This window comes from Lepeophtheirus salmonis, chromosome 4 (genome assembly GCF_016086655.4).
Source record: "Lepeophtheirus salmonis chromosome 4, UVic_Lsal_1.4, whole genome shotgun sequence".
Lineage (NCBI taxonomy): Eukaryota > Metazoa > Arthropoda > Copepoda > Siphonostomatoida > Caligidae > Lepeophtheirus > Lepeophtheirus salmonis.
In genome coordinates, this window is record NC_052134.2 from 39,662,956 (window position 1) to 39,676,099 (window position 13,144).

Genomic DNA, 13,144 nt, shown 5'->3' on the forward strand with positions numbered 1-13,144 from the left:
CATCTTCAACTTCATTAGACCTTAAGATATGTAACTAAAATTATATAATTTGCCTGGCACAATTAGTAGTATTATAAGACATGGTTTTACTTAATATTGTAGCATTAATTATTTAAAAATTACTTACATTAGCTGTTCCAGCCTTGATTTTTGATTGAAAGTTCGATGCCATATTGAATATTATTAAGTATTCGATCTTCTTTATACTTTAATTATATTTGTTTGTATCTACGAGTGTAGCTTTAACTATACGTTATAAGTTATTGAATCCTTAGTGCATTTAAGAGGAGTAGAAAAATACTATGAATTAATTTATACTACAAAAAACGTATAGATAGTAATATTACAAGGAAGTACACAAATATATCAGAAAATTGTTTTTTTAACTATAATGTATAAAAATCGCCATATAAATCTAGGATATTTTATATAGGGTAAATTTATTCCCAATGCTCATTTTTACTATTTTATGGGATAAATGTTGACATATAATAATAATCTATGGATATAATATTTACTTTAAAAAGTTTTTTATCCCTTATTATTTTTTTAATTCGAAAAGATAAACTACACGACAAAAATTAAGAACAACTGTATTAAATCTCATACTATACAATACTAGCATCCAACTTAAACTTATATTTTTATTTTGAATGGTTATAAATTTTATCTCATTTTTGGTACAAGTTTATTGAATTGATAAGCAAGATTTTCTACTTTCAATTGGATGAGCATAAGATAATGTATTTCACATTATATAAAATTTTAAATTTAAGTAGGTGATGATATCTGAGTATTGAGTTAAATCTTAATTCGGTAATACATACACTGAAAATTATTTGTGATAAGGTTGTTTCTAACTCAATTTCGTCTGTACCGAGCAATTTTATAATTCCCTTCTTTTTTTTTTACTTGTATAAAGTTGTCTCTTAGCAAGAGTTATTTACACTATATCTTGTTTTATATATATTCAAACTTATAATAAATTTCCCAAAAAATGAAATTCTGCTATCAAAATTTAAAAATATATACCATAAAAAATATCTCAGAAAAGAAAATTAAAAATTATTTATCTTAAGTTACCACCAAATTCCATAGAAGTTGATTCGAAGTAGAAAGTTTGAAATCATTTTATGTAATTATCAAATGTCTTCCTGTCACAGTATTTGACAGCTAATTTTGTTTATAAAATGATTAGTGATTTTTTTTTAATAAGAGTAGTATTGCACGATTTTTTTTTTTTTTTTTTTTTTTTTGACCTTGCAAAAAGAAACCTTGACACACAAATAAAGCGAATGAATTATTTTATTATTAGTGTCTTTTTTCAAAGAAAACTTAAATAAATCAACAAGACTTTTTTATTCTTCTGGACCTTTTCATAATAATAGTAATAGTTTTACTCTTTCATATTATAAATAACAAAGTTATTTATTTCTTTGCAAGATAATTAGTAATTACATAGAACAAAGTTTCATGCACTCCAGTCATAAAAATAATTGAATATATAATGTTCTAATAAAGTACATATTATGTACATACAACATACACTTCTTATTTTGTTCGTAGTCAATATTGACTTCTTATATACGTCAATAATATGCAACCTTTGAAAAAGTTTTATGAATAACTCTTTTCGCCAGTAATTATTTTCTAGGCTACGTAGTAGTTTATATTTATTTATTAAAGAAATGATTTGGATCATTTTAAGAGACGTCACTATTAAACAATTCGTCCCATGAGCGGATTATTTGCTGAAAAATATTTGGTTAAAAAATGATATCAATATATATTGAAGTTCAAAGTTTTATATTTCCGAGATGTGTTTCTTTATTGAACCGTTGTATCCTTTCTATTATTTTCTTTTGATACAACTGTTATCATCTGACAAATGGACGATATTTGATGACATTCGGTATAATCATATTTATTAGTCTCGAATATTGTTCAATAATGACAAGTGACATTTACTATTCCCTCTCAACTTACCAAGCCATCAAAAAGTTTTGGAACTTGACTTTAATTGCCTTTTAAGAGGTTTTGGTTATTTTTATCCAAAAGTTGCGTTAACAAAAAAGAACAGCTGATTGTTTACCTTTTGAACATTTAATTTACCAAGTCTCTAGGATAAATATTAATGAAAATTACGTAAAAAAGGCAAGAAGTGGCTCGTTTAGTCCGCACCGGATTTAACTATTCTGATATTGTTAATACCCTTAATGTCTGCAGGAACACTGTCTGGAGGGTCAGGATTAAGGTCAACAATGGTGAAGATATCAGTGATTGTCATGGAAGTGGAAGCCAATTAAATTAAAGTCTGAAACGGCTAAAAAAGGTTTTTGAAAAATTAGAATATGAAGATGACGGACCTGGCGAAGAAGCGATCGGTTAGCCTTTCCACAGTGTACAGTACCGTAAAAAAGCAGGTAGCAAGACTCTTTTACATATTGAACGACCCTTGTTCACTCAACAACAACAGAAATTACGATTTGATCGGTGCAAAAAGCTATACCTGACCTGAAGTATCACAGAAACCAAATTTTGATCTGCTCGGACGAGAAGAAATTTATAGTTGATCCTGCATACAATAGGAAAAATGATTGAGTCGTATATTTTGTAGAAATCAACCGCCACCTCCGTAAAGTGTATATCAACAAACATCCGACCTCAGTAATGATGGTCGGCATTGTTTCACCTGAATGTCACAAAATGAAGCCAATTTGGTTCCTCGTTAGATACAGATTGATTTGTAAGGATTACATTTTGCAAAAAAGTGCTTCCCTAGGTTGGCGAGATCACAAAGCAATCAAAGAAAGCTAATTATTGTTTTCAGCAACTCCTTCACATACAGAAAAAATTGTACAGAATTGGATGGTAAAAAAATGGAGTTCTGGACGAAGGATTTCTGGCTACTGCAGAGCCCTGACCTGAATCCCATTGACTACAATATCTGATGAAAGCAAGGCATTTAGACAACGTCAAAAGCAGTATTGAGTCCCTAACGCAGTCGGTTGAGAAAGAGTGGCGATCGATTTCGAATCCCCACGTTGTCAACGTGCATAAAATGTTCTGTGATCGCGTGAGGCGTGTAATTGAGGACAAATATGCTCAAATTCATAAATAATGTTCTCTAACGAGTAATAAACAAGTTCCAATTTTTAAAAAAATATCTAGAATTTTACTTAAACTGCTATGTTTTTCTTAATAAATAATTTTTAATAGAAAACAATATTAATTTTAACGACTTTTTTTAAAGAGGTCAAGCTATTTTTTCGACCTTTTTTTCCTAGACAGTGTCAATATTTAATTAAATGACTTTTTTTTTACAAAGTAATATTTTTATCCATTACTAAATCATAAAATTTTTAACAGGCCTTCCAAATTTGACACCACCATAGCACCAGCCCTGAGACCACGTATTGCTTTGATTTTATTCTAATATCGCTGCTATTGATCTTGATTTGATTTCATGTGTGTATTTTTTGTATTGTACATTTTTGACAAAAAAAAAATGCAAATTTCCAACGATAATAAAAGATTTTAAGTTATGAATAAAGTACCATTAGAGTGTTTGTACTAATGAAAAATGTTAATCAAAGCTGTTATTTGTTATTTTTGATGCAAGAATAATAAAATGAAATAACATTATGAACGTTATACAATTAAGAATGTGATCTTTATTGTATCCCTAAATCTTTCTTTAAAAAACAAACAATGTATTACGACATTGAAAAAAAATAAAAAACTCAACATTGTGATCATTGGTTTGGGAAAAAAAAGATAAAATGTGCCCTTGAAATATTCTTTGTAGGTTTCTTCAGAACCCCAAAAAAATAATTTTTATTTATGGATAAATATAAAATTATTTAACTTTAAAAATTCAAAATCTCCGAAATGGTAGCCAATCAACAACAAATCCTTTGGCTGCGGCAAAAATCATTACAACAGGGATCAATTATTTTTGTCTTTCTGAATATTTTCCGTATGTATTGTTTATAACAAACGTAGGCCAATATATTGAAGTGAAATTGGAAAACAATATACATGGCAAAATATCCAATATCTCCATTGTATTAATATAGGTGAAAATTCATAGAAACTTAAGTATTTGCTCCAATCAGAAAAAAGAAAATAAATTGTTGTTCCATTTTTGTAGGCAGACTATTCAGATGAATGAATGAATTCATCTGCTATGACATACGTACTTCTTAAAAAAAGTGCGACAGAATATTTTCCTTCGTTGTAAACCTGGTAAAAAGTCCAAGATGATTTTTATTAATTATTCAAGTTTTTCAAGTTTTTTTTCATAAAAATATCTCTCTTTTTTATTATACGGCCATCTTGCTAACATTACTAAACCAGGATAAAATTGATGAATCCCTATTCCAATATTTTTTATCCAAATAAATTTATTTCTGAAAAGCATTATTTGATCAAGTAAAGTATTAACAAGCAAGGGCTAAAAACAAGGCCGTTGCAAGGAGGGTATTTTCGTGAAAATTTTAAATATTTTTTTGTCGTGGCAAAATGAATAGTTACGAAGCTATTTTGAAAAAATAAAATATACCTATTTCCAGAAAAAGGAAAATTAAAAATACATATAATTATTAATTTAAAAAAAATGTCATTATACTTAATATCGCCGGAGACCAGAAAAAGTATTACAAAAAGGTCATTCAAAAAATAAATAATACTTTATATATATATAAATGTAATTATATTGAAAATTATCCAAATTATTTAATCAAAAATTCATTAAATTATTTTAGGTAAAAATTGAAAAGAAACAACAAACAAAAAACAAAAAGTCACCTCAAATCAGTGAAATATATATTTCAAAAACTCTTCCAGAGAAAAATCCTAGTACTGGCTCTCATTAACATAAAAAGAATGATCGATTATTTTAATTATTACAACTCCAAAATGACCAGTAAGATTCCAGAGCCTAATAAATGTTTTGTTACTGAAAAGCTACTTATAACTAAATATCTAGTTTAGATTTTTTTTATAAATTGTATCCTTAGGATATGAATCTGTTGGCAAACGAAACCAACCAATTGTGAAAAAACAAAACAAATGCATTTAGGCTGACAAGTATATCTAATCATTTGTAAATATGGGATTGGAAAATATTTTGACACAGACCCATATCTAGATATAACCTAAATAAAGTAAAAGATTGATGTGTTGATCATACACATTGTTAAACTACATGTAATTACAATTCATAGTAATTAAAAAAAAAAAACACACAAACTTCTTCAAAAAATCTAAAAGAATTCACCTTTATATTTTTATATAACATGCTTTTAAATATAAATAAATATTTATTTAAAAAAAAACGTTAATGAAAGAAATATGGACACTATTTCTTAAAAAATACCATAACAATGTTTGGTATTTTCTTAAGAAAGTCATTTTAAATATAGCATATTTTCTTAAAATGAAGTCATTCGATAAATGCTTCTAAAATTTTGTGAAGAAAGGCCGATCACAAAAAATGGAGAAAAAACGAAAGTCATTATCATTATTTTCCATAAAATAATTAATTTCATGTTTGAGTTGGAAAAAATGGGATATAAATAGGGAAATAAGAGAAAAAATTAAACACCCTGAAAAAAATTATAGATGTGTCCCTAAATGAGTTAATTTAATGTAGTCTTGATGGGAAAAACGTAGAGAAAAATAACATTTTTAATATTAGAAAGGAAAAAATTATTGCACCAATAATTGTTTTTCTTTCTTTTTTGCTAATTATTTAATAGATTTTTTTGGTTCTATCATCTCTCTCTGAACGATACTTTTGGAGTAATTTAAAAAAACAAACATAATAAAATATATGTTTAAATATAATTTTACAATCGTTTCCATACACTTATGCTATTTTAAATCTTGAAGGTTCTCCCCTTTATAGTAGTTATTCTTTTCTCTCTCCAAAATTAAATGATAGGCAGTTGATTTTAGCAAAGGTCTTAACTTAGACGTACCATAAGTTTCCTTGCACTCTGCGAAATGACCCTCTCTATTTTGGTTGAATTTTCTATTCATGGGGTTCTGTGCAACTATTTTCAAGAATATCGTATTTGTTTAAAGAAAATTAATAGGATAATTAATTGGTTATTAGTTTTTTTTCTCCCAAAGTAATCGGTATTTACTCCTAAAAGTTCAACTCGATCAGGCTCTAATGGAAAGTTTTAGTTTCTATTATTTTTTTTTAGGATGTCTCTCAATAGAACCTTGCAGTTGAACACGTTTACTTTACCAAGAAAAGTCATGGATAGTAATTAAATTAAACAAGACATATTGCATGTTAAATTGTACATTACACAAATTGTCGAAAGAAAATTGCAAAAATAATGAAAAAGTCACTTAGTTTAATAAATATGTATTCTATGAATTGCAATTTTCATATATGTATGTATGCATATATTTTTTAACAGAATATAAAAAGAAATATACTTATATTAAAATATTTTACTTTTACAGATTCAATTCGGGCTTCAACACTGAAATCTGAGTAATACGTTATGGGCGAATTGAGCGGTTTTGATGAGTTTTTCAAAGACGGGCATAAATAAAGTTAGGCACGTTGAATATTTCATAACATTGTGTTGAAATTTCATTTTTTTATCTTTTTTTAAGTTATCAAAGAAAAGGGCGTCGGACTGTAACTCTCGTACAAATATCCGAGTGTTTCTTGATGGAGTAAATAAAATCTGGAGACTAGCTTCCTTCTGTGAGCTAAGGCTAACTTCCCAGATGATAATGAGGTCCTGCAACAATACGGCGCTTCTGCCTACACCACCGATGCTGCTGGAAGATGATTGAGCAATAGCATCGATTTCTGTCCAAAGGAAATATGCCCCATATTCACACGACACAAACCCTTCAGGCTACACCTTCTGGTTGCTTCTAGAATCCAAGACCTTTAAACTTTAGGTACGAAAACATCATGAAGTCCACCATAAACTAACACTGGTCCGATATGTCCAAAAAATACATAAAAAAGGCGTGCCAAGGCTTAAAGAGGCGCCTTGAGGCCCTTTTGGAGGCCAAAAGGGGCTATATCGAAAATTAAATGAGACAATATAGTGTTACAGCTGGTTTCCAAATATTTTTTTACCTGTTTAGTGGCGAGGGAACAATATCTACAATATTTTTAGAAGAAGTCTAGTGGGCAACGGAGTGGTTGCGGCTATAGGGTTGGTGACACCAGCTCTAACACAACTATTTTTAATCTTTTAACCTCTATTAGCCAATTTCTGAATCTCAACTCAAATTTTAACTTGTAAAATCTGCTGATACAAGTTATAACTAGTATCAGCAGATTTTCATTTACGATGTCATTTCAATTTACGAATTAATACTGATCAGTTTATATTATGATCATTTATTATATGACATAATAGCTACGATGTTGTAATTTTGTAGATACTTTTGTATGCCTCAGTACTCATATTGAAGAAAAAAACCAAGAAATCAAAAGGAAAAAGCTAAGAACGACTTTAAAGCAAAACAGTTAGTTAAATTCACTGAATCTAGATTAAAAATTGGTAAATATATGAATAAATCTTAAACAAGGCAATACCAAGATAAAAAGAATTATATCAAATCAGATCTAATGTTTCAGGGGTATACTTAAAAGTATTGGCGGTTAAATGTAGATTCAAAGGAATAAGAAGCAATTTTTATAAATTTCGGCGTATAAAATATCGCAGTTCTTCAATGGAGGCATAATAATATGAATTATCGAAAATTTAAAGTGTATTTTTATTCTAATAAATATTTCTAAAATTAGATATGTAACGTTAAATATTTCTAAAAAAAGAATAATTTTGTTTCTTATACAATAGTTTTATACAAAACAAAATCAATCTGGTGAACTTATTTAAAGAGGCAAATACGAGAATTGATACTCTAATGGTATTTTAATTGATTTTTATGTACTAAGTATATTTTTCACGAAAAAGTACAATTCGAGTCTGAATAAGTTTTTAGATATATTACTAAAAAAAGAAGATTTGGTCATAGCCATTACTTTGACTTATTATGACTAATTGGACTCAAAACAACAAACACATATTTATGGATTTGAAATTATCTCGAAAGAAATTTACGTATTCTAACCATAGGGTTAGGAGATGATATTTTTCTTGGCCGGCAATTACTTTTTCTGAATATTTGGATATTTTTTTATTACTTTTTTGTTACAAAATACTATTTTGAAACCCGAATATAAGAAATTACTCCCGTTTCCTTCGTCTATAACTCTAAAAAAGACTTGGGACCAATAAGCTACTAGGACTTGCAATATAGAGACTTTCTTGCAACTCTGATATTTACATATAAATCGCACACTTCTATCAAATATTAATAAAATGACTTTATGGTAAATTGGATTAACAGCCACCATTCCAATGTATTTTTTATTTAATCTGAATTAGACGTTCACTTAGTGATTATAAATATGTAAAATAAATTAATCATTTGTCCATAAATTATAACTATTATGTCATTAAGGCATAAAGAACCTACTTTCTTTGTAGAATATAATAATTAAGTAATATACTTATAAAACAATAATAATTCTTCTTGTAACATAAATAGAAACAGTCAAAAGTTAATTAAAATGGATTATTGTTTAATGCGGATAAAAATCTTAAATCAAATGAAATATTTATATATAAACTTTTTATTAGTGAAATAAGTAATCAATAAATTTAAATAGCTTACGTCTTAATGTGTTTACGTATGTAGAAGATATGTAATTGCTCTGATACCATTAGTTCCTTCAAACTGAATTCCAAATAAAATAATCATAAAAACAATCTATGTAATTTCCTCTTCATTTCTGTTTTTGTGTTTGTTTTTTTTCAAAGATTGACGCGTCAAAGAAAAAAAACAGTTCTTTACTTTTTACTAGAGTGTATACATATACAAGTATGTATTGCATATATAGTTTCTTCAAAGGACATTAGAAAGGTATAATAATCCTTTATAAAGTTTTTTTGGTTGTAAATACAAAACAATACGAAAACATTTTATGATGGTGCTATTTCTTTAATGATGGGACCAATTGAACTTGAACTATTTACTTTTGTACCATTACTTGAATTAACTGTTTTGTTGGACATTCACCCAAAATATAATATATTAAAATAAATCATATATCTCATGGATTTACATCTGTGACGTCATAAAGTAGCTAATTACCATTACAATTTTACCATTTCGTTTATGAATTATGTGGTATATTTACTTATGCACTAGGGGTTATCTCCTCGGATCTCAGAACCCTGTTTTCCGAGGAATTTTGGGATTTTTACGCCAGCGAGAAATTCACAGGAAATATTGGAATTAATTATTTCATAAAATAAGTATTATGTAGTATGATGATTGATGCATAATATAAGTATGTTTTGCCAGTATGCTAAAATAAAAGAAACAGAAAATGAACACCCGGACAATTTGAAGAATGTTAGGGTAGGAGATAAGCTTAGCCAGTATTTTTAATTATCTCAGAAATATAAAATTATAGTTTCGGCTTTGGCCGTATAAATTGATTACAATCAAATTAATATTTTTTAATGTAAAATGTTATAACTCACAGTACACTCAAGGTTGAACCAACCTTATACCAGGCTAATGACGGTATGTTTCATGAATAGACTATTGAAGCTCCACTCCTTAGATTTGTTGGAAAATTGGGAAAAACACACTTTCCATTTTCTGTTTCAACCAATCAATCTTACCAAGAAAGGCTGCCATGTAGCACATCACAAATATACTAGACACTTAAATAGTTTAATTGAATATGATTAATATTTATGCAGAAATATGGGGAAAGTAAAATTGACGCTTTTGTAATTTTGTGACCCGCATTACCTTTTCTAATACTTAGATCCGTATTTATATATTGTAGACACCCAAAGTTGTAATTTACTCACAAAGACACCTGACAGCGCTATATCAACCAATAGAGGTTTGAAGACCAGTGCTGTGGAGGAACTGTTATAGTTTGGAATGTTGTCATAATTGTATCAAATATCGGGGGAACTTACGCGACATCAAAACCCTCAAGCATTATATATTTATCTATGAGCTCAATCAACGGTAATTTTAAGGAAGGATCTATTTTACTTCAAAAATACTTTATGAAGATTGAAATATCTTTATCCTGAATTTTTTCTTTTATAGAAAAGAGAAATTTTAAATAATTTTCAATAATAACAAGAAACAGATAAAATTTAATAATTTAGACTTTGAAAAATATAAATATTTTTTTTTTTTTTCAAACAACAATGTGGACGATTATCGTCAAATTAAATTTTGTAAAATTTTCTATAGTGGATGATTGTAATCATCCGAAACATATCTCCATTTTTTGACTAACATTTAGTTATTTGACCAAAAATGAGTAAAGATTTGAGGAATTTACTATATGGCATTGAACAATGTTACCTGTCTTAATTATTAATATTCGCTGATTTGAACGTTAGGGTCAAAATCACATTGCATAATTATGATTTATAGTGTTTTAATTGGGATATGGCTATTGGCTTTTTGATTCAAGGACATTGAGTTCAATTAATTAACACTATTAATGTGTGTGTGTTTCTTTTTCATTGACTATTTAAACTTTGTAATATAGTTGAAAAGATCAAAAGTGCTGTTTCTTTGATGGTAACCGTTGTAAATTCTGCATTTCCTATAAGTTTTACTTCATCAATGTCTGGATAGCTGTCATGGGTCAGAGCAGTACTGAGGGTCTGACACTTCTTTAGCAGGTATTTTACTTCCAAGTTGGTGAAATTGAGGAGCACAAAAAACTTTTTATTCACCTCTTCAAGATTCTGAAATCTCTTATACAGTAAAGAGATGGCAGTATTCAAAACCCATTTAGAAAATGTGGTTTCCAATTTTTGCAGTGCATCTTGAATGGACTCATCTGGAAACTCAAAGCCAAAGTGTTTTTTTTTTTGTTTTTTTGTGGTTTTCAAGTACTTTTGTTTGATTTCAACCTCCAGGTTCATCTCTTTACAAGATGTCAGGAAAAAATGGCAATTAAAAAAATGTCTTTGAAAAACAAGGAAAAGTGATTAAGAGGCAAAAATGGCAACATTCTTTGCATTTAATTATCCGTTGTCACTTATAATACCATTGAACATAATAGATTATTCGTATTGGACAAGACTCATGGATTGACGAACAAGCATTTCCTCTTCCATTTATTACTGAAATGTTTTACAACATGTACTTTGCAGTTTTCTGTGTATCATTTTTATTAATAATATTACTTACGATTTGCTATGCAGTTAATTAAACTGGAATTGTTGTTTTTATGTTAAGACATAATTATATCACTAGTTTTACGAATAGTGGAAGTGAATTTTTCTTCATTTGTGGCAACCCTTTATGGACGGCTCTCTTAGTATTTGCCTATACTGCTTATGCCACGGGCCGGCTTTCTGTAACTGAACGTAAAAAGGTAATAATCATAATATAATGTAGAAGTTTGTTCTTTATTTGAGTATCTTCTCCAAAATAATTAGACAGCGAAGATATAATCAGAGATGTTTAAAAAGCTATTGTAAAAGAGGTTCTGGATTTTTTCAGTTGTTACCTGATTACAGGTCACATACCTAAACATATGTTCTTATTTACCAAAGCTGTCATCATTATTATTTTATTACTTTTTATAGCTACTACGCCATCACAAAAATCAATTGAGTCCAAAAGTAAATTAGTAGTGTCAAATATTAAGGAAACTTGTGGGAAAGGATATCGAGCCTTAGACGAGACTACAATTAGATCCAGACATTACTTATTCTTTCATGGACTAACAACCAGAAAATCTCGGCGGATGAGGACTCGGACTTGACCTGAACACCGAAAAGTTGGACTCAAATACAGCTCTGAGTATTGGATATTTACTCTTTTCTTTAATTATATTTAGCATTTACTATTTAGCATAAATAATTACAAATTAATAATTATTTATAAATATGAAGAGGATCTACATGAAGATGCAAAATAATTAAGGGGAATTATGAATATAGGTAGATCCGAGAGTAATATAATATCTTAATATTTGGTTTCTTATATGTAAGTCTTATATCTTGGTATGTAGGTTTTATTAATGATAACCGTGACGAAAATTGTAGGGGCCACATTCATGAATACACATTTAAGTTTAATATTTTTCTTGACTTAGACATGACTAAAGGTATATGTGGGCATCACTTATTTTCCCATGTACCCGGAATATGATAATTTGGACTCGGAAATAGAAAGACCCGGAGCATGAGGACTCGGACTTTACCTGAACACTGAAGAGGTGTACTGAAATACAGCTCTGCATATTGGATCTAATAGATCTCTACTCTTTTCTTTAATTATATTTATTATTTAGAATGAGTAGTTAATCATTATTTATGGAATATGAAGAGGATATATAATGAAGATGCAAAATAACTAATTAGGATTATGAATGTAGGTATATACAAGTATATTATTATATCTTAATATTTGATTTCTTATGTAGGTTTTATTGATGATAATCTCGACGAAAATGTAACGGCCTGAATCATTAGTAAACATTTAAATTTTGCGTACAAATTTTATATGCCATGATTGGAAAATGTTCATTTTGTTTATTTATTGATTGCATCACTGTTTTCATACATACCATTGAGACTGAATTGAAGTGCTCGGCGTACTAATTAATCGTTTTCGATCATCAGAATTCAGAAACAAAAATTTTACTTCAGAGATACCAGTGTTGCTATTTTCGAAGTAATTAGGAAAGAGCGTTGCTATTCTGTTCAGACCATGAGTAAAACAAGTGACATCAACATCATTAGAAAATGTTTCTTAAGGTTTTTGACTGCTTTTATACAATAGTCTGCACCACTAATAATGAAAAACTTTAGTCCCTGTTCACAGACATCTGAGCCCAAAAAGTTGTTAAGACTTTTTACTTCAATACATGTAATTGTTCTATTAGCAGCCTTCTTAATATCTTCAAAATTTATTAAATAAGGGCAACCTATCAATACTGCCGTCATGGATAGTTGTTTCGTCTAAGACAAGATCATTTCCTAAAAGTTATGTCTTAATCTTTTACAACTATAGTTTACTTTGGGAC

General features: G+C 28.6%; 1 protein-coding gene and 1 long non-coding RNA gene across 4 annotated transcripts in view; one reads left to right on the forward strand and one right to left on the reverse strand.

Moving 5' to 3' along the window:
• Positions 1-8,838, reverse strand: part of LOC121115922 (inactive ubiquitin carboxyl-terminal hydrolase MINDY-4B) — a 134,418-nt gene extending 125,580 nt beyond the window's left edge. For all 3 annotated transcript variants that reach the window (XM_071887909.1, XM_071887906.1, XM_071887905.1), the window contains exons 1-2: positions 8,731-8,838; positions 128-270 (exon numbers count right to left, since the gene is read on the reverse strand). In XM_071887909.1, coding sequence (XP_071744010.1) covers positions 128-172 — 45 coding nt within the window. In that variant the 5' untranslated portion in view covers positions 173-270; positions 8,731-8,838. The remainder of the gene's footprint in view (positions 1-127; positions 271-8,730) is intronic.
• Positions 8,839-11,319: 2,481 nt separating this feature from the next.
• LOC139905073 (uncharacterized) lies at positions 11,320-12,617 on the forward strand. The gene is made up of 3 exons (XR_011779549.1): positions 11,320-11,485; positions 11,700-12,489; positions 12,542-12,617. It is a non-coding gene; the product is annotated as an uncharacterized lncRNA (long non-coding RNA).
• The last annotated feature ends 527 nt before the right edge of the window (positions 12,618-13,144 follow it).